At 35.4% G+C, this 22,938-nt stretch overlaps 1 protein-coding gene across 4 annotated transcripts in view; it reads right to left on the reverse strand.

Annotated features, from left to right (window-relative positions):
- TFG (trafficking from ER to golgi regulator) overlaps positions 1 to 22,668 on the reverse strand; it is a 37,829-nt gene extending 15,161 nt beyond the window's left edge. For 2 of the 4 annotated variants that reach the window (XM_016144724.2, XM_016144722.2), the window contains exons 1-5: positions 22,390 to 22,622; positions 18,245 to 18,471; positions 13,468 to 13,551; positions 6,101 to 6,247; positions 2,654 to 2,821 (exon numbers count right to left, since the gene is read on the reverse strand). In XM_016144724.2, the coding sequence (XP_016000210.1) occupies positions 2,654 to 2,821; positions 6,101 to 6,247; positions 13,468 to 13,551; positions 18,245 to 18,428 (583 nt within the window). In that variant the 5' untranslated portion in view covers positions 18,429 to 18,471; positions 22,390 to 22,622. Of the gene's footprint in view, positions 1 to 2,653; positions 2,822 to 6,100; positions 6,248 to 13,467; positions 13,552 to 18,244; positions 18,472 to 22,389 lie in introns of all 4 variants that reach the window. The other 2 variants (XM_016144721.2, XM_016144723.2) reach the window with 2 other exon arrangements.
- Positions 22,669 to 22,938: the final 270 nt, after the last annotated feature.

Below are 22,938 nucleotides of genomic sequence, written 5' to 3' on the forward strand. Positions count from 1 at the left end.
TTTCATCTGCCTCAAAAGGCCTAGCTCTAACACATGGAGCCACTCAAATTCTTCAAAAATCATAAAGTAGTAAATGAAGAGAATTCACTAAATTTCCAATACTGTGACACTCAAAAAAAAAAAAACACACACACACACATTCAGAAGACAATTCTCAATATTTTACTCCTTTAAGTTCTTTTGTTTGGGCAACATAGAAGAGTGGTTAAAAGCACAGGTTTTGGAACCAGACTGCCTAAGAGCCAGTGCTGCCACTCGGTGGCCATGTAACTCTGGGCATGTTACTTAATCTCTTTCTGTGCCTCACCTTCCTCAGCTCTACAAAATACTAATTCCTACTTCATAAAGTTACTGTAAGGGTTATGAGTTAACAGGGCTTATAGCAAGTGCTTATAAAAGTGATTACATAGGAAGAGCTTATAAAAGTGATTACCACTTAGCTCCACATAAGTACTTGCTATTACTAGCTAACTAATTTCTCTGGGACAAACATCTACCCCCTTGCACTGACACATCACGGAACTCAGCACTGTATCAGGCACATAGTTGGTAGCTGACAGTGCAGGTATTGGTAAGAACCTAAATAGGATAACAGCAGTGATAATACAAGAGAAACTGATGATTATTACCAGAGTAAAATGGATGATTGCTCCTATGTACCCCTATTTCACTTTTATATGCATGCAGATAAATTTAATACACGTTCCCTCCTGCAAGACACTATTAGCCTAAAAATAAATGTATTACTCTGACTCCTTCTTTCTTCCTTGTATGCAACCTATTAGTTAATATAGCTCACCTATCTTTGTAATAGTTCACCCCTCCTTTCCATGTCTACGTTCACTACTATAGCTAAGTTTTTCATATCATAACTGAATAACTACAAAGTATTCTGGCATTTTCTATGCATACAGTTGTTCCTACTTCAAGTCGACACACAAAGCTACCATAAAATGGTCTTCAAATAATGTGAATTGTATTAATCGCATTATTTTGGTGTGGCATATACTATATTCTAATCAAAAATTTTAAACCTGATCTCATATAACTATTTACTACCCTATATGGCATTTCATGAAGTCTTAAATAATAAGCTATAACATTAACTCATATTTCAGTTCCTCTAAAAATGTGTTTTTCAGCTGTATCACTTGTCTATCTGATGTCTGCTTTTGCCAAGAAAATACATCATATACAAATATGTGTCTTCTCTTTTCAGAATTTCACACAATTTTCTCTAGTGAATAATCCCATAAAAGTATCAAAGAAAAAGAAGATAAATAGACTGAATCCTATATGTCCACTTACTGATAATGGCACAGTAAACTGGTCAGGTAAATCCTACCAGAAGTTAACAACTAAAAACCTGAAAATAGAATTAAACAACTACTTGAAATCACTAGAAGTCAACCAAACTCTGTCAGAAATCAGGAGTTTTGATGTATAAGAATTCTAAGTCCTGACCTCTGCAGCTCCAACAACAGAACGCCACAATGTTAACTTCATGGCTGGCCAAGCAGCTAGAAATTTGAGGGGAAAATTCCTGAAGAGAGCCATCAAAGGAGTGAGACTTAAAATCTAAGTATGCTGATCATGAAGTTTGAAGTTAGGACACCCAAAAGAACTCAGTAAAAAAGCAGCACATAGAGCTAAAAGAATGGAGCAGGGATATCAGCTGTATACCCCATAAGAGTTAAAAAGGAATAGTCTGAGTTCATACATGTTAACTCTCTGCTAAAGCAAAGTAATAAAAAAATCCTCAAAAGAATCTCAAGCCACTATATTAACCACAGTGTCCAGTTTTCAATCAAAAACTATACAAAACAAACAAAAATGTGACCCATACTCAGGGAAAAATGGCAGGCAAAAGAAACTGACTCCAGATTGGCCCAGATGTTAGCTAAAGCAGACTAACATTTCAAAGCAACTATTATAAATATTTTTAAAGAATTAAACAAAATACATTCAATGAATTAAAAGGAAATAGTCTTAATTAATGTAAAGATAAGGAATCAACAGAAAAAAAAAACTATAAAAACTGTAAAAAGAACCAAATGAAAAATGAACCTCTTAGACCCACAAGATAATATTAAGCACTCCAATGTATGTGTAATTGGAGCCCAAGAAGAGAAACAAGGAGAAAAAATGTTGACAAAAAATAAAAAAGGAACCAAAGTATAGGTGCTGTTATAAAGTTAAAACATTTAGACAAAAGCACACGCTACAGTAATGCAATTTAACTAGACAGCTACATTTAAATTTCTCTAATTTAAGATCAGGAGACTAAGATATCGAATAAAATTTAAGTCTTAAAACAATTATGAAATTTTATAAATTTCATAGATTTTTTAAAATAAACTTTCTGATTTCTACTTTTAATAAAATTTACCCAAAACGAATAGTGGTTATTCTACAAAGAGGAGGGTTCTACTGACTGGGAGAGGGTAAGAGAAAGCTCTCCGGGGTGCTGGAAATCATTGACATCTTGATCTAGTTGGTGTCCTGCGTAAGTGTATACATATGTAAAATTTACTAAACTGAATATTTAAGACTTATGTACCTCACTATACTCCAGTTATCCTTCTACTGAAGAAGGAAAAGGAGGGAAGGAAGAAGAGACAGAATGAAGGATGGGCGGGGGGAAGTAACTTACCTGAAACCTGATCATCTGTTAAGCCAAACGCTGACATGACATTTTTATTGATTTCATCCTGGTTTTTTAAAGGATCAAAAGCTGACATACTTGCTGCCATAACCTGAGTAGACTGTTTTCCAGAAGAATCAGAAGTAGCAGGCTTTTCTTCCCTACCATCCACAGTATCTGTAAGAGGGAGAAAAAAAAATTTGTTTCCATTTTATCTGTACTCAATAAGGGCTCACAAAACATAAGATAGAAAAATATAAGTGCATATAGTCTGAAATGTTAAGAATAACTATCTCTGAATGCAAAAGTATAGATAATTTCACTTTCTTCATTATACTTGTTTATAAATTTTTTAAATCAGAAAAGGTAAAAAGAAATACAAGATAAAAAACAGCTTTTCCAAAAAATATTTTATGAACCTCCTTCCCTAAGAATTATTAAATGAAGGTAAAAATACAAGCTCCAGCTTAACAGAAACAATTTAATTTTTATTTATTTTTTATATTCTAGTATCAGATAGATATTAGGCACTAAAGCTTTATTTTTAAACAGAGTGAGAAGCTTAAGTAAAGTTATATCAAATTTTATTGTTTTATTTCTACTTGTCTATTGGTCTATTTCTAAATTACATGTAAATCTCAAGCTAACAGTATTTAACAGTAAATACTTTTAACCTGCTATGTCTTCCTTTAAAATATTACTTATTTAAATCTTTATAGATGAAAGAATGTGTCTGGGATTTCCTCAAAATAATGTAAGAGGGGTGGAAATGCGTGGGAATATAGATTACATGATACAATGACTTGATAATTACTGAAATTGGATATGGGTTCATGGGATCTATTACAGTATTATGTCTACTTTGTATGTTTAATTTTTTCATAATAAAATATTTTTTAAAATAGAAAAATAAAATTTTAAACATCATGAGCAGGATAAATTTTAAACCATGTTTTTCTTCCAAGGATACTAAGGTACTTGACAGACATTTATACTATTATCTTGTAGAAGAAAAGAGGTTCAAGAATAACCTACATTTTACAAATAAAAATCTAAAGCCAAGATATAAAAAAAAGATATCAAAACCAAGTAAAAAGAACATTGCTAACCATTTACTCAATTAACAGACAATTAGCATATTGTCTGTTAATATATCACAAAGCACGTAAATGAACATCAGTTATTAGACCACCTCTGTGATCAAGACAAAATAATCTTGTAGGGGAAAAAGTACTAAGGGAATATAAGCACACATCGGCTTGTAGCTCTCATACATTCCTATCATTCCACTGGTTACACTAAATTTCTGAAAAAAAAAAAAAAAACTCCTATAAACACTTTTTTAAAATAAGTCTACCAGTTATCAATCATCCTCATCAATTTCCTTCCTCTAATTTTAAGGCTACACATCAAGAGCATATCACACCAGCCTTATGTATTATTTCCCCGTCACACTTCTACCTTTAATTACCTTCCACTTACTGCAAACTAAACAGGAAACACAATATATGTCCACTAGACTACTAGTTGCTCTATTAGCTGCTAGAGCTACTGCAACAGGTCAATCTAGTATCTATGGTAGCCTACACATCATTTGCCTCATGGAAGAAACAAGTGTCCAAGAAGCCAGTAGAGCACTGGGAACATTAGGTAGCTGCTTATATCTGGGTGAGGGCAAGCCACATGGTTCTAGAGTATGAAAGCTGACTGACAGTAATGTGGACAAAACTTTCAGTTTCTGATGTAGCTTTTTTGGCTTATTTTATGCTATTTTTCTTGAGAAAATTAGTGAGTCAGGATATGTTTTAAGAGTTTACAAGCTTAGGAAATTTCATACAAGGCAGATGGTCACAAGCTTAGTGATCTTACTAAGAACAGAAGTGGAAACAGAAAATAAATTACGACTATCTTTAAAAATGAAGCACTATATGTATTATTCGATTAAGTAATTAGATAATTCAAATAGGACACAATGACTACATGGTCACACACACACAGCATGTGATATAATTTCCAAGATGCAAAGAAGAAACAACTTTAACATCTTTTACACAGGTTGAAAAGTTAACAACAAACCATGAAAACATGGAAATACAAGACTCAAAAAGCAGTAGAATGGCAAGAGATAAGTGAGAAGAGAAAGATGGTTTCATCGAAACCAAAAAGCTCATAATTTTATTCCTTAGCGTATAACACAGGTTACTGTAGGTCATTTCTGCACAGTACTGGCTAGACTTCTTGACTTTTGATCTAAGTTTCATAATACTCTATAGATGCTTGAACCCCCTGAAATTATATGCAAATGTGATGTCAGCATCTATGAATTCTTCTGGGAAATGGTCAAAAGTTTTCTTCAGATATGACCTAAAATTGGAGCTTTTGCTTGGAGAGAATTTTGAAAAGGCTATTTACTTTGACCTGAAATATAAATGGCTTCATCATAAAAAAGCCAGGAGAATCTCATTATAATACTTCAGCAAATCTCCAATATGTTCTGAAATAAGAGGTGAAACTAGAAATTACTGAGCATCTATTATTAAAACAATTCCATGTGTCCAAAGGAAAAAAAGAAAAGAGAAACTGGATAATGCATCTTTAAACTATAGCTAAATTAAACAAAACTCCAAAAATTAAATGAGGCCAAAAACTAAAATATCTCACAACCTAAAGGTTAAAGGGATTACACAAAGTGACTTTTCCACAAAATCATCTGCTGTTATATGCAGTCATCCAGACTCAGTAACAGTTTTAGGCATCTAAAACTTTATTTGCAAACACAAAAATTATTTTTAAAACATTTATTTTTACATGTAACATCTAAGAATATTAAAAATTGAGGAAAGCAGTGTTTCTAATCTACTTTCACGCCACGATATATAAATTTCAGTCTACATTTAAAAATATATTTGTTCCCATAACTATACGTAAATTCAAAATTTGTTGATAATCTCGCTCCATCTTAAGAAAAATAGTACATATCACCTAGTAAATGAAAAAAAATTTTCTTTGCATAATTTAAAATAGTTTAAGATAAACTTGACAAAACATTTGAATGTACTAAGCTAAAATCAATTTTTACTTGAAACTATTTTATCAAGTGAAATCATTTTGATTCCTAAGGTTCACTGATTATTACACTGAAAGGTGTTCAAAAGTCAAAGGGGGTTTGAAAACTGACCTAGGTCACAAACACAGGAGTCTAAGACCAGATGTAAAAATGATATCCAGAAAACACTTTAAAATGGGATTGTTAGGCTCTGCCTTCCAGTAGGTGTATATTAAGATCCAGGAATTTGTATAAAATCTCGTAAATATAAATATTAACCCAGAAGCAAGAATAAGAAAAGATGATACTTAGAGTGCTGTCCTACTCCTACTGCAGATGAGTTTGAAAAAAAAAAAAATGCAAAAAGATATAAGAAGAATAAATCAGAATAAAATGGATTCACACTCTACCATTTTCTGGAATACTGGTGGAAGGTCCGGGTTCTCCAGGTGGTTCCAAACTGTCCAATAAGCGGTTTACTTTATTTCGAAGTTCTATCAGTTCTCGACGGAGATATTTCACTTGACTTGATTCGAGGGGTCTTGGCTGGCCATTAACTGGAATAAAAGTATTAATTTGCCTAAAATTAGGAAATGTTTTTGAGTAAGTATGTCAATAGAATGATATGCAATAAGATAATTTATTTAAAAGTGAAAAAAAATCAAACAAGATACCTATGGATGTCATTTGAATGGTAACTCTTTTAAAGACAGGATAGTTTAATGCTAATAATTTACTTTTGGAAAAAATATTCATCAGTTTTTATTGATGCCAGATATATCGCTTATGACCATATTGGTTAAACAAAAAAAATTTATTAGAAGAATCCAACTACAGTAAAACTTACAGAAAGCTTTAATATATTTTAATAGAAATTATGTACCTTCAAAAACTCATTTTAATTCATCCTATTCTTTTATATTCTTGAATTTATACAATAAACACCGTATTCTACATATAAATGCTAAGAGGCACAACATGACATAGGTTTGTTATCCTTCTTGCCTACTTTTGATGACTTAAAAAAAAGATACCTAGAATAACTGACCTGAAAAGTAACCTATTAAAAAAATATATGCAGAATTCATGAATCCACATCACTGCTGTCCTTACTAATTACAGTTGACTCTTGAAAACCACGAGTTTGAATTACACAAATCTACTTACACAGATTTTTTCAATGAACAGTATATGTACTTTCTCTTCCTTATGATTTTAATGACATTGCTTTTTTGCAAAAATACAGTATATAATACAAATGACATACAAAATACTGTTTACGTTATCTATGAGGCTTCTGGTGAACAATAGCTACTAGTTAACATTTCAGGGAACCAAAAGACATGTGGAGATTTTTGACTGAGAGGTGGGCAGTGGAAGTTGATAACCCTAACCCCTGCATTGCTCGAGGGTCAACTGTACTTCCAAAAGCAGTTAAGTAAATAACAAAAAGTCAGAGATTATTTAAAAATCATTGGGGTTTTTTTTTTAATGAAGGCAACATTACCTTATTTAATTACTCATTTTGTCCAAATTGGCCTTCAGCTGACCAAAAAAAAAAAAAAAAAAACTTCACCAATATAAGCTTTTAGGACAGTCTACCAGTATTTTACATACACCCTATACAGTTATGAGGAAGTTCAATATAATCTCCTGCTTATATCAATTATTGGCTTTTACAGGGTATTACTGGTTTTTCTCTAAAGAAGGGGGATGGGAGAGAGGGAGTACCCAGCTCATAACAGCCAAAACTATCCTGGTACTCTAAGTCGGTCTTTAGTGTTGCTAGAAGCTGCCTGCCACTCATAGGTAGGATGCGGTGTTGTCTTGTTAAACATGAATAATTTCAAAAAATCAGAACAGATCACTCTGTGACTAAGATAAAAACAAAGCCAATCCATAATCATGTGAAAACTCATACAAAAACAGGAACACTGACCAACCACAGAAATGGCCAAATATCCCTGGCTAATATAAGTGACTGCTACTGTTTTAATAATTGCAGCTTGAGCTTCAATTCATTCCTTCTACATTCTGAATAAGATTTTCATTTGTTTGAAAATGAAATTTTGACAAAGTAATATAATACAAGTAAAAAAAAGAATCATGGAATCAACAAATTTGAAACCTAACAGAGACATCAGAAATCATCTATTATTGTCTTGCTACTTGAAATCTGGTCCAAAGACCTAGGGGCATCAACATCACCCTGGAACTTGGTAGAAATGCAGAATCTTAACTTCCAACCCTACCTCATAAATGAGAATTTACATTTGAATCAGATCCTTAGGCATATTAAAGTGTGAATAGTACTGCTCTAGAACAGTGATCTCCAAACACCAGATTTTATAGTCCTTATGAGGAATCACTTGGAGTAAGAATTTTTAACTTTTACATTACTGGGCCCCACAGCCTGAAGAATGGAATTCTGGAGTGGGAGCATGGGCATTAAACAAACAAAACTTAGCTGGTTGATTCTGATGCATCCTAATTCCTTTATTTGTAGGATTACTAGATTTAGCAAATAATGCAACATACATTAAAAATATTCACTATTTATCTGAAATTCAAATTTAATTGGGCATCCTATAATTCATCCGGCAATTCTATTCATTTGCTGTGTTAACAGAGTTTCAGTTTAAATGCCTTTTTAAAAATCACATAACATATCAGATGTAGGATTCAAGCTGAGGTCTCCTGAGTATGAGTTCCTCATAAAATGTAAATGTCTAAAAAGTAAGGCATATTTTTCTTCATTTGAATAAGATTTAGTAAGATACCCAATCACAGGACCACTCCCACTTCCTGGTAGCATCCAATCTAGAGCAAAGTCCCACTTCCTTGAATCTTATTCAAAATCATCTAATACAAGCTCAAGCCCTATTGAAAAATCCTTCCTAATACACTTGTACTGAGACACTCCACTGTTCTCCATGATATTCATTCTCTCTCATTACAAAGTATTTGTAGTTATGCCCTTTTTATTTCTAATATTGCTTATCTGTGCCTTTTTTCTTAATCTTAATAGAGGTTTGCTAATTTTAACTTTTCAAAATTGTTGATCCTATCAATTCCGACTTCTAGTTCATTTTTGCTCTTTTCTTACTTTCTTCCAAGTTATTTGGGCTTACTTTGCCCTTTTGTATTTAAGGATATACATATAAAATGCAGATACACCAAATTTTGTTCAACTACAGCTGTGGTCCTGGTGGTCTTTGGTCGAAGCACACTGATCTACCAGCACTTTTAAGAATCAAGCATATGTATCTTTAATATGGCCTGAACTCAACTACTTAGTGGGTTTAGAAACATCATGTGTTATATAATATCCAACTAAAAGTTTAAATTCCCTATTCCATAATTATGTATTTTAATCAGTGAGTTTAACTTCATGACTTCAATGAAATATTTCAAGCACACAAAAGATAAGTTCATTAAATACACATTTTCATTAAATCTTAGTATTTTTCCATAATAGCTTCTGACCATTAAGAAAATACAGACATAATTAAATCTCCTGGCTACCTCTCCTCAAAACCCATTCCCCTGCTTCATGATTTAAATTAATTTTTTATATCTTTCTATAACAATCTTGCCTCATTAGATTTATCTCATTATCTTTTTGTTTTAATTATAATTATCATTTTAGTTACATTTTATAATCCATTTATATTTGAGTATACAGCAATTATTCTATGTGATCGTTACCCAATATAAGGTGAAGTACTTCTATTCCTGATTTGCTATGACTTTTTAACATGATTAGGGTATGAATGCTTTTTCTTTATAGAGAAGATGGTTCAGTTTTTCTCCTTTAACCCGTCATATGAAAAGTGGAACTAACAGATTTTATTTAAACCAATCTCATACTCCTGGAATAAACAACCTTGGCAATGGTATATTTTAAAATTAACTGCTAAATTTGATTTGTTAATATTATTTAGTAGTTTGTATCTGCGTTTATAACTGAGATTAGTCAGCATTTTCCTTGGCTGGTTTTCAAGTTAAGGTTAAAGTAACCTCATAAAATGAGTTGCTACTTATTATCCCTTTACCTATTCTCTGGAATAATTTGTATAATTTAGAATCATCTGTTTCTTAAATATTTGGTAAGATAATTGATTTGAATTCTTTAACGTTAATTGAGACAATTAAATTTGCTATTTTTGAAACACTTAGTATATTAAATTCACCTAGGAAATTGTCCATGTGGTCTGAGTTTTTAAATTGAAAGTTATTCACAGTAGTCATAATATATTTTTTAAATTCTACTATATTTGTAGTTATGCCCCATATTATTTCTAATATTGTTTATTTGCGTCTCTTTTCTTGAAGAGGCTAACTGTATCTTTTCAAAATTGTCGATCCTATCACTTGACTTTTAGTTCATTCCTGCTCTTTATTATTTTATGTTATTTAAGCTTACTTTGTCTATTTGTATTTAAGGCTATTAAGATCTCTTCAAGCGTAGCTCTAGCGCACTCTAAAAACTTGTTATGTAGAAGCAATCACTGTTATTTCTAATTCCCATGATGATTTCGTCTTTGGCTTATTTTAAAAGCATATTTTTATTCTTCAAAAGTATGGAAGTTTGGGTTATCTTTTTTGTCCAGTGGTTTCTAATGAGGCCAGAGAATATGATGTCTAGGACATCTCTCCTCTGATATTTAATAAGATTTGTTGAAAAATCCATATATGGTCAACTTTTATAAATGTCCAAATGACTCAAAAAAAAAAAAAACAAAAACTCATTTTCTGATTGATAGATGCATAAAATCAAGCATGCTATCTGTTTTAATTTTCACTTTCCTTACGAATTTTGAGCCTACTTGATCTATCAGTTTCTAAAAGAAGAGTATTAAAACCTCTCCAATGATTGTGAATTTGTTCATTTTTTCCTTTTCTGTCAATTTTTTCTTATGGAAAAACTAAAGCTATGATGCTTTGTTCGGAATTGTTACATATTCCTAGTGAATTATTCTTTTTATCATTATAAAATCACTATTACTAATAAAGTTCCACTTAGAGTCTATTCTGTTAATATTATCAACTAGCTTGGAGTTTGTCTAGTGTATGTTTCCAGCTCTTTACTTTCAAACTTTGCATAATCGCTTAATGTCTCTTATAAATCATGCAACTAGATTTTAACTCCAGTAAGAGTCTGTCTTTTAACTTGTACGCTTAGTCTGTTTATGTGTATTGTGGTTAGTATTCTATGCTATTTATCAAACTTTCTCTCTGCCTCTTTCCCTCCTTCCTCACTGTAAGTGCCCTTTGTTTCTTTTCTCTCTACTGGCTATTTCTAGTCTTTCACTCATCATTTTAGATATGCATACTTCAATTTAAGAAATCTAGTTATTATCCTCTTCTCAAACAAGTCTTTAAAATATTTTAATTTCTATCATCCTCTCCTGTCTTACATATAATTATTGCTGGGCACATTTTTGTTTGATCTCGTTTTTACATTCATTAAAATACAATTGTTTTTATAATCAGTGCTCATTTAAATTTATATGTTAATTTATTTGCTCACAATATCTTGCATCTTTCATCATTCTTCTGGATTCAATTTCCGTCTTGCTGAAAAATCACTTTAAAAAAATTTTCTTAAGGGCCCATGAGTGATAAATTCTGTTTGAAATGTTTTTATTTCCCCTTATTCCTGAAGTTTCCTACTACAGAATTCTAGTTTTCTACTTATTTTTTCTGAACAGTTTGAAGATGTTATTCTACTTTCTTATAGGCTCTATCATTATTATGAAGAAGTCTAACAGTCTAATTGCTTTGTAAGTAATCCATCTCTCAAGCTACTTTAAAAATTATCTCTTTGTCTTGCATATTTTCCAATTTCATGACAGTATGTCCAGTGGGGACTTATTTTTACTTATCCTGCTCAGGACTCACTATGACTCCTAAATCAGAGGGTTTGTATCTTTTATATAATTTAAAAAAGCTCTTTAGCTATTACCTCCTTACATATTTCTACTCCCCCATTATTTCCTCTTTTAAAGTCTTAATGGAAATACACTGCAATTTCTCAAATTCTCTCTCATATTGTTTTTGTACTTTATTCTATAATTTCTTTAGACTACCTTCCAGTTCACTAATTCCCTCCTCAGCTATAACTCAGCTGCTATTCTACCTGCCCACTCTGTGATTATAATCGCCTCAATGATTATAGTTTTCACTTCAAAAGTTACCTTAGGCTTTGTTCAAAATCTTTTCTTTTTTCAATGTGCCATGTCCCTATATTCTTATTTCTTCTTTTATGTTTAACAACTTTTAACATGTTTTTTATAGATCATTTCTATTAACTCGCGTTCTTGGCTAATCCTATTAGCTGTATCCATTCTTTCTTGCTGACATGAATTGTTTCATGTGTTTTTTGAACTCTAAATTCATCAACAGCATTTTGTCTGTGAAAAGCCTATGTGACTGGATTAAGAACATACCTTTCCGGAGATATTTTTGCCATTGTTTCTTGCTACTTTTTAATGGTAGCTGGGCTTAGGAGCTTCCAAACTGTGCAGATAGATTAAATTAAAACCCAATGCACATAAAGACCATGGTTATGAATCCTCAAGAGAGTCTTCGCAAATCCCTGACAGTCCAGAGTATCAAAGTTTCCCATATCAATTCTTTGACTTCTCCTGTTATCAATAGTTTTCTTCCACAATATTCTTTTAGAGAGTAGAGCCCACTGAAGGTCTAGGACTCAAGGTTTATACTACATAGACACCGAATGCCATGTCCTCGGATTATGCAGACTGAAATCTTAACCATAACCACAAAAGCATCTTAAGTATTGGCTTTTGGTCCTTCAGGCCCTGGTTTTTAATTCCATCTATTTTTGTTCCCTGGACATTTCCTTTACTCTCTTAACAAGCTAAGGCACATAATTCAGAAAATATATTTTCAACAGTTTATCTAGCACGGTTTGTTTCAGAAATGAGTGTTTTTAGCTTATCTAATATGCCTAATAGTTGACAAATAGCAGTATATCAGATTCAATATAAGAAAAAATAACTTTTATTAAAAGTTTTTCAAAAGTTTTTGTTATTAGCATTTTAAAGTCTAATTTATATTTACCCATCCTAGATGGGTGAAACAGATACAAATTAAATTAACTGGTCAAGATAGTATTTCATAGAACTGTAAGATACAATGACACATCGATTTTTTAAAATGCTAAACAAAACATTCAGAAAAAAATGTTCACACATTATCTTTCACATCATCATACCAGCACTTTAACTCTGTAATCATTGTCACTTAAGAGTTCTGCCTTGCAAATCTGTTATGATCTATAAGAAAATCTAAAAGATTAAAATTAGTCTTATATTTGTTTTATCAGGACTATCTCTAACCTTTAAGAACTCCTCGAAAAATAATGTCCAAAGTATCAGGCCTACATGTTAAGCTCTGAGTATAAGTAAAAATATATTACAATACAGGAGATAATTAAAGTCTTAAGAAAACTAAACTTGATAAATGTAGTTGTAGCCTTGCAATTATTTTCAATCCTGAGAACACTTACACTAGTACGGATTACTACGTAGGATAACTGAGCAGATGGGGAATTTATAACATGTGTACTTTCTATTAATCTTCAAAAAAAAAACTCCTCTATATAAAATTAAAGCTTATTTCAAAAATTCTGATATAGCCGAAAACTTATTACTTAATTCTGAGTCTTTAAAAGGAAAAAAAATAGAAACTCTTTAATAAAAGCTATAATAAATAAATGAGTAACTTTATTAGAAAGTTTACCACTTACCAAATAATGTCAGTTTCAGTATCCTACTACACTGAATTGCAAAGGAAAGGTCAGAACTATCAAAAATTGTTATAAGATCTCCATCTGAGGGGAAAAAAAATGAAATGAGTTTCAGATTTGCTTCAGTAGTAAACTAGGATATACATTAAATTGAAATCCAAAATCTAGATTGCAGAGAATAATTAGAATATCCCATAAAAACCTTATATAAACATAAAAGGATCTAGGAAAGATGTTTATTTTCAGGAAACGAAATCAATTTTATTACATTTTATAGCAAGGTGTTTATCATATCATCACAAGCAAAGCCAAAACACAGCTAAGATTAATGCATTAAGTCATCTTTTACTAGTTACCAGGAAGAGATTCACAGTAGCACTATCACAAATTACTTGTTTAGACTGAAATCTTTTCACTCCAAAAAATTTAAATCTATTTGTTAAAAAGTAAAGTAATAAAGATCCTCAAGGTTCAAATTTTAATTCTAACTACAGGAAAATGCCACTGACACAAATGGAAGGGAAACCATATTTAACAGTAACTAAAAGGGTTGCAAAAAAGATTTTTGCAGAACTGCCCTAATGCAGAGGTCCCTAACTTCCGGGCCACAGACTGGTACCAGTCCATGGCCTGTTAGGAACTAGGCCACACAGCAAGAGGTGAGCAGCAGACTAGCAAAGCTTCACTTATATTTCCAGCCACTCTCTAGCACTAGCATCACTTCAGCTTCACCTCAGATCATCAGTCATTAGATTATCACAGAACCTGACCCTGGTGCCAAAAAGGTTGGGAACCCCTGCCCTAGTGAACGGATAGACAAGGGTGTCTTTCAGGTCACTGACCATTTTGATAAGACGAAAGCTGCCAACTTACCCCAGAAAAAATATTCGTATATACCAGATTCTGAAATCTCCTAAATCCCAAGGGTAAATAAAGAATACTATAATCAGCGTATCAACTGCCTGTTTCAAAGGCATTCAAAGGGCTTGGAGGAAAAAATGTTCTCTAGATAGAGCAAGAACAGAAAAGCAGACAAAGGAAAGGAGTTGGTCAGGAGCCTCTCTGCAGGGTATCCTCATAAACACAGCTGGGTTGGGCTGGGGAGTTTGTCCTGAGAGGATGCTCTGCTAAACCACTTTCAACACAGATTGGGCAGATTTGGCAATAGTTGGCAATAAAAACCATAACAAAGGATTTTATCATTCTCTTTGATTCTTTATAAGCTGACCCACTTCTTATAACAAACATATCTAATATTTAACTTCAGGAATTCTAAATAAAATAAAGTGTATGTGTAAAAGAAGGACCTTTCTATAACTGCCTTCTTTTCTTTTCTGGATTCCACAGCAGCAACAGTATCTCTTATGTAAGTACTTTACTTGAGCCAGCCCAAAACAGGTTATGAACACAAACTTGTACAAATCAAAACACTTAAGAATACCATGAAAAACCAATTCAATGTGGTAATTAGATGTGGAGGGCAAAATTTCGACAATGAGGCCCTAAGTTAAGGGTCCACAAATTGCAACCAATGGAGAAATTCCTGTTTACAGACTGTGAACTAAGAATGGTTTTTACATTTTTAAAAGGCTTGAGAGGGGGCAACCAAAATGGCATATATGATAGAGGCCCTGTTCATCCTTCTGGCAACCAAATCAAAGTTGTGATGGAAACAAGGAGCAGCAGCAAGGAAAAATTGCCTAGGATGAACAAGTCATACAACTAGGGAGAAATCCAAGAAAGCACCCTGCAATGGCAGAAGGTAGGACGGGGCGAGGACGCCGGGCCACCGTTCCCAAGTAGCTGAGTGAGACAGGCTGCTGCAGTGGCAGTAGTCTCTTAAAAGGGCCACGTCTGCGAGCAGATTTTCACGGTGATGGAATTTTTCACTCTAAGCACCAGGGCTGATTAGGCTGCCTAGAGGGGGCACCAGGGACTTACAGGGAGGCACTGTCGGAGTGAAGGCCAAGGTGAGACTAACTTTGTACAGAAGTGCCAGCAGTATCCATTGTTCCCTGTTGAGCCCTTCCCCCTCCCAGTGCTCGGACACAATGTCACCTTAACCCGGACGTCCTCAAACTGGATAAGGTCACTCCACCCAAGACTCCCTGTAACCCTGTCATGGCCCCACCCACGCCACATCCAGCGAGTCAGGTGTTCCTTGCTGAGCAGCACCTAGGCTCACACTGGAGGCAGCTGGCCTCGCTTTCTGGTGTGGCATTTTGAGGCAACTATAAGCATATCAGCTGTGGATTGCTTGCTGAATCTTAACAGGTGGCCCCACAGGGGTAGACACTTGGGCTAAGTTTGGCCTGCACCTGAACCCCTCTCAGGACTGTGCCACTGGATACCCACTATACAAAGCCATACTAATAAGACTGGGCAACTTAGGAGCTGTGCTTAGTACACAGAAATGGACACAGAAAGGCAGCCAAATGGGAAGGCAAAGAAGCAAAAACTATGTGAGAGAAGAGAACAGAGATCCAGAGATAATGGAGTCAAGTAATCTAATAGATGAAGAGTTCAAAGTACTGGTTATAAAGATGCTCCATGAAATTTTGGGAAGTGTAGATAAATTCAGTGAGAACTTCTATAAAGGAATAAAAAACAAAAATGGAAATGGAAAATTATAAAAGGGAACCAGTCTGAAATGAAGAGCACATTATCTGAGATGAGAAGTATATCGAATGGAATAAACAAAGGAATAAACAGTGAATAAAGAAAAGGATCAAATACCCTATCTAGAAGGTGGGAAAGCCAAAGACACTCAATCAGAATGGCAAGAGATAAGATGCCAAGACTATAAAAATAATTTAAGGAGCATGTGGAACACTATGAAGGGTCCAAATATCTATCTGATCGGCTACCTGAAGAAAATGAAGATGCTGAACAGCTGTTTGAAGAAATAATGATGGAAAACTTCCCTAACCTGGACATAAAACCCCAGGAAGCTCAGAGAATCTCAAAACCAAAAGAGGCCCACAGCAAGACACATCATAATTAAAATGCCAAAGGTTAAATACAAAGAAAGAATATTAAAAGCAGCAAGAGAAAAACAGATAATTACTTATAAGGGAAAACCCAAAAATTGACACCTGATTTCTCAAAGGAAATTATGCGGACAGAAGAGCTTGGCAAACAATATTTGACAGGATGAAGACCCAGGATTTACAACCAATAATAATTCATCCAGCAAAGCTGTGATTTAGAGTTGAAGGACAGATAAAGAGCTTCCCGGAAAAAAATAAGCTAAAGGAATTTATCACCACCAAGCCAGTATTGCAGGAAATGTTGGAGGGACTTCTTTAAGAAGAAAAAAACATGCATCAAAATCAGGAATAAAGAATGGTAACAACTAAATTTCTATCATTAAGTACCTTAAATGGAAAAGAGTTAAATGCTCCAACCAAAAGATAGAGTGGCTGAAAAGATAAGAAAACAAGACCCCTACATATATAAAAGAAGGGGATGGAAAAAGGTATTGCTTTGATGGACCTAGAAGATATTTAGGCCAGACAGGGAACGATAAGTTCTATATGATTTCACTTATATGCAGAATCTAAGGAATAAAAAGAACGAACTAATCAAAAACAGACTCACAAATATAATGGACAATTTGGAGGGGGCTGTGGGAGACTGGGAGAATGTGGTAAAGGGTTAAAGAAGTACAAATTAGTAGCTGATGGATGGTCATGGTGATGGGGAGCATGGCATAGGGAATGCAGTTAGTATGAATACATTGGCTAGGTGGAGGGTCAGAGGAGAGAGGGAGTAATTGGGGAAATTGTTTTATGTACTATATAGATGTCTGACCAATATACTATATACTTTGAAGTAATAAAATATATATTTTTTAAAGGTTTTAAAGAAAAGATGAGACAGAAGCCTTACGTGACTTGCAATGCTAAAATGATTTCTTGAGTGTTAAAGGACTAAGATTTTAATATTTCTCTTATAACAGCTAGCATTACTATAAGCCAACGCACAGAGAGAAGTTATTAGTAGAAAGAAAACTGGGACAGCGCAGTATAAGAGATGTTAAGAGATAAGAGTATTTAAAAGGATAGTATAGATAGCAGTGCTGCGTATGGAGATCAAAGTGAAATAGACTGGAAATAAATTCAGTTGTAAGGACACTGGTAACCACATAAATGTACAAGTTCAGTAGAGAGGCTAACGAAGAAAAAAAATTAAAGAAAAGGAAATAAAGATAGTCTACTACTATAATTCCACTGTATTTAATGAAAGATCTCTCATGTTAAAAGCCATCTCCATCAAATAGACTATAGTCAAATAAGCCTGCAAGTACTGCATGCTGTAAACTAATAATATACATCAGCATAAATTCCTCCAATAAAGAAACACATTTATCTTTGTTTAAACTAACTTTTCCATATGTAGTTGACCATGAAATCCTTTGTCATTCAATACCTACTGACATCCCTTTCACTCTGGGAAATATGAGTGAAAGTTTGGTTTTAAAAGCAAAAAGGAAACCAGAATTGCATAAGCAGAAGAGAAAAAAAAAATGCCTATAAAAATACATGCAACATTATTCTACTTAAAACCTCCTCTAATGATAAATCACCTATTTTTAACTTATAAAAGAATTACATAAACTAACTACATAAACGTGCCATTAAAGAAAAGAAATTGGGCACTCAAATTCCCACGGAAGGAAATAGAATTTTTGTTCTGAGATAGTACAAGGAAATATGGGCAAAAGAACACATATAATACTTAGGCTTTAAAAAACTAAATTTAGAAATACTCTTACCTTCATCTTTATACTTTATTGTAACTTCATCATTACTCAGAAGTTTTCCTCTGAAAACTCGTTGCATCATTAGCACTAATTCATCATAAGTAATATCTTCATTATGAATGGGTATTCGTCGAATATCCTCTCCAAGTTGAGCTTTGATGATTAGCTTCCCACTAAGGTCCAACTGTCCATTCATGGTGGACTCCAGGATGTTAGATGTATATAACTCTAGAGAAAGACTAATAAAATGGTTTTGATGATTAAATAGCTATAAAACATAGCTTAAAAGTTGAAAAGCAAAGCTATTATTAGAATCTAAGAAATTCTAACCATCAAAAGAGATTCACTGTTCCAAAGTTACCATATTCGTGTTAATATAGTCTAGAGGTAACTTTATTATGTTTATAAGAAAGTTTTGTCTAGTATTATTTCATCCACATTTTTAACTGCTTATCTGAAATTACCAATTATACTTATTATGTCTAAAAACAATGTCTTGATCTTCTCCTCAAATCTGTTTCTCCTAGTCTTCACCTCAGTTAGTGACAATTCTTTCCTTCCAGTTGTTCCAAAAAAAAAAAAAAAAACCTCTCTTCCTCACACCTTACATCCACCAAATTGCTAACAAATCTAGTTGCCATTACCTTTAAAGTACCTCTAAAATCCAATTACTTCAGGACTTTCACCTCTATAAGTGTGACATCATCTCTTGCCTGGATTATTGCAAAAGACTCCTAACTGGTCCGCTGCTAGTTACCTTTGCCCACTTTTAATCTATTCTCAACACGTCGAGCTTATCCTGTTATAGAAAAACTAGCGTCATCCTGATCAAAATCTTCCAATGAATTTCTATCTCACTATTAACAAAGCCAGAACTACTAGGTTATGATTGGGCCTCTGGCCCCTGGCTATTTAACCTCATTTCCTACTTCTCTCCCTGGCTACCCTTCTACAGCCATACTTTCAAGTTCTCCTTTTGAACTCCAACACATCTCAACCCTTCAAACATTTGAGGTATTCATGAATCTGAATTCATTTCATGAATATTACATATAAATGCCTTAATATTCTTCATATAAATGTTGTCCTTCCAACTAGTCCTTAAACAAATGTCTCTACACTCCCTCCCTCATCTGAACAGATTATGTTCTAATAAATGGAGCACTAAATACTGAATCTAACACTCTATGGTCGCTTTGTAAGGGTAAGTTATTTGCTGCTCCCTTTTTCTTCGGCACTTTTCACATTCCTTACATGATTGAGATCCTTCATCAAATGTTAATTTCTCAGAGGTTTTCTCTGACTCTCTAATCTAAAATGGCTCCCCTAACACTTTCGTACCCTGATTCATTTTTCTTCAAAGCACTTATCATACCAGACACTGAATATTTTATAATTTTTTACTGTCTTTTCCACTAAAAAGTAGGGAAGTAAATAGTTTTGTTCACTGTATTCCCAGAGCCTAGAATAGTGCCTAGCACATGGTAGTCATTCAGCAGTAGTTAAATAAAAGGAGAAATACTGGCTTCCAAACTCTATTAGCCTGTAACTAAATGCTAAGCCTGAAAAGAAATGCAAGTGTGAACACTAAAATAAGATCTCATGAGTATTTTCTCTAATTTTCCTACTTTGGGAATTTGAGGAGAAAGGACAAATGAATGAGCTTTCAAACAGGACTGTCCACCACTGTTTCTATATATATTCCATAAAAGACTCCTCTGCAGACCTGAGTGTGTGTGTATGATGCGACTGCAACCTTTAAGGAATATGAGTGTCAGAGAACCAGCCACTAAATACTAATTTACTACAATACTATGGCATTCTCCTTCCTTGGGTTGTACTTTAGTCTTACTTCAAGTTATTCAGTGTAAGCACCCTATAGTGACTTTGTAATCCTAAATTCAAAACATTGCTTGAAGTTTTAGTAATTTAAATGATTAACTGCATAACAATAAAGAACATGCTTATAAGAGTTACCATCTCTTATATATCTCCTTTTCAAGAACAAGCTGAGCATTTCCATAGCATCAACTCCTTCCTCTTCTCGCCCTAAGCAAATGATCGCTCGGCCTGTTTAAAATACCCTACAATCTTCTATTGGCCACACTCTGGTTTCAACCTCATGGTTTACTACTGGCAGTTTTCTGTTTTCTCCTCTTAATGTAAAAAAAATTTGCAAATTCTCACAATTGACTTCTCATGAAGACTATGATTAACTGAAAACTCCATACCACCTCTTTACCTGTTAGCCAAACTGGCCCTCTCCATTCAGGAAAAATTTACTCAAAACCTATCTGTGCCAAGCGCAGAAGTATAATTACTTCAACAAGATGATGAAGCTTCCACCTTGTTTGCCTTGCAGCCTCAGAATAATAAAGAACTTCAGAAAATCAATGTTACCTTCTACTACCCACAGGTTGTGTAAATCAACAATAACGTAGTTGAGGACCAGGGCTTAAGTTCGGCCAAGTTCGGCCAGATGATACTATCTATTCTCAGCAGCACTAAGAATAAAGCCTGACATATAGTAGGTAAAGACTTTTTTTTGTTCTCTGAACAAAAGATGAATGAGGAATAATAAAGTTCTGGTAAAGGAATTGGAAGAAGCATGGTCTACTATCAGGTCAATTCCTAAGTCAGACCTTCACCATGTACCTTCTTTATGTAGCTAGATATAACTCCCCAAAGCAGACATACTCCTAGGTAAGAAATTTCCAGCGAATATTACTGATAGTATGTATGTCCTTTTGACTGTGGGGGGACTATTGCTCACCAAGGAATCTGAAAACACTGAGTCTCTTTCACTTTGTATCTCCCATGTTTGCCTGCAAATTCACTTATTCCTGGTGTTTCGCATGGACTGTAAACTCCCTGTGACCAGGAATTCTTTCCAAAAGTTGTCGATTTATGTAATCATCTCAAGGCATACACAAATAACACAAAATGAGAGGTACAACAGAATTTCCCTTTCCACCGGATATCCCATCTCTACATTTTTTTATGTAACAGAATTCAAGCCCTCTTTTTCTCTAGCTACTAGTTCCCAGGACTGCTGGTGAATTCCTTACAGCATTTTCTTCTCCCATCTTGTCCTTGCCCCACTCCCTCTGATGTCCAGAAATGACAGTTTATAAAATCTTCTCACAGGAACACTGTTCTCAGCGCCAGAGAATAAAGAGACATGCCCAAGGACAAATGACAGTTTATGAAATCTTCCAACAGAAACTGTTCTCAGCATTAGAGAATAAAGCGACATGCCCAAGGAGACCTAGGATGCCTGCCCCTTGAACCAAAATCTAGAGCTAGGTTCAGCAGCCAAATCTCCAGCTCCACTAACCCTGTGGGTAGAGCCCCGCTGAAATTCAGATGGGTGTGATTAAGCAACTAACTTCCTTTAATAAAGTCGAAGCAAAAAGCAACCCTATTCCAAAGAAAGCAAGGAGCCTCCAATTCTGCCTGACCAAAGGCAATATAGTAAGATGGTAAACATTCACACTAGCAGTCCTTCGGCATTATAAACAAAATGGGAATAATAATATCTAAGTTTGGAAGGATCCCTTGTGATGATTAAATAGCATCGTGCATCTAAAATACTTCGTATAGTGCTTAGCAAACTCTAGAGTTAGCTATCATCCTCTTTACAAAACTAGGTTGGGCCTCCAGACAGCGATGACAAAGCCAAGGAACGAGGTTCCTCTTAAGTGACCCCAATCAATTAATTCCCAGAGGCGCAATTCTCCACTCTCACCCTTACAATCCCCTCCTGCAGTTAAGCGCTCGACCACTCCCAGGCCTCCCAAATCACCTCTCCTCTCCCTCGGGCAGTTCGACCCCTCGGAGCCAGGCGGAGTAAGCGTGAGGGCACTCGCTGGCCCAAACTCCCCGCAAAGCCTCCTAAGGCCCGTCTTCCAGCCTCCGTAGGCAGCCTGCGGGACCCCTCTCTCCCCGTGTCCTCCCCTCCCCCTCCGTATCTTCGCCCTCACGCGAGGCCGCACCTGGCCTCCCTCCTCCCAGCCTCCAGCACCTTCCCACGGCCCCTCCGTCCCCACCCGCCCGGTGCCCGCGGGTTCGAACGAGGCCCTCCCAGCGCTTCCTCGTCTCCCGCCCGCCTTGTCCGAGAGCGGTCGCGGTCGCGCCCCCGTCTCCAGCGGCCGTACCGGCTTGCCAAAGCCGCCGCTGCCGCCTCTCCGCAGGTCTCTGCCGACCGGACCGGTGCAAGGCCGTCAGGCTGTGGGGCGTCGGGAAGAAGCTGCGGTCACGGCCCACTCGGCGGCCCTCCGCAGCTGCCGCACCTCGCTCTTAGGCTCGCGAGGGCCTCAGCCAATCGCACGGACCCACTGAGCCTAGCGAGAGCTCAGACCCAGTACGTGGCAGGTGGGGGAAGAGGAAGGCGGGAGCAAGAAAAATGATCTGTCCTTTCGCCCCGCCTCACAGCGAGAGGGCCAATGCGAAACGCATGCGCAGTGGCGGGGACGCGGGGGCTGACCCGGCTCTAGCCTGCGTGGGCCGGAGTCTCTGCCTTCTCACTGGGTGACAGTGTGTAGGAAGTGCGAGTTGAACGATGAGCGCATGCGCGCGGCGTGACCGGGAACTTCCGGTTTTCCTGAAAGCCAGTACAATATTTCCCGTCTCTCACTCGTGGGCGGGGCGTGGTGTGCAGTTCTGGAATCTTTGAGGACAGATTGAGAATGAGCATTTGTACAAGT

Source organism: Rousettus aegyptiacus, unplaced genomic scaffold (assembly GCF_014176215.1).
Source record: "Rousettus aegyptiacus isolate mRouAeg1 unplaced genomic scaffold, mRouAeg1.p scaffold_m13_p_4, whole genome shotgun sequence".
Lineage (NCBI taxonomy): Eukaryota > Metazoa > Chordata > Mammalia > Chiroptera > Pteropodidae > Rousettus > Rousettus aegyptiacus.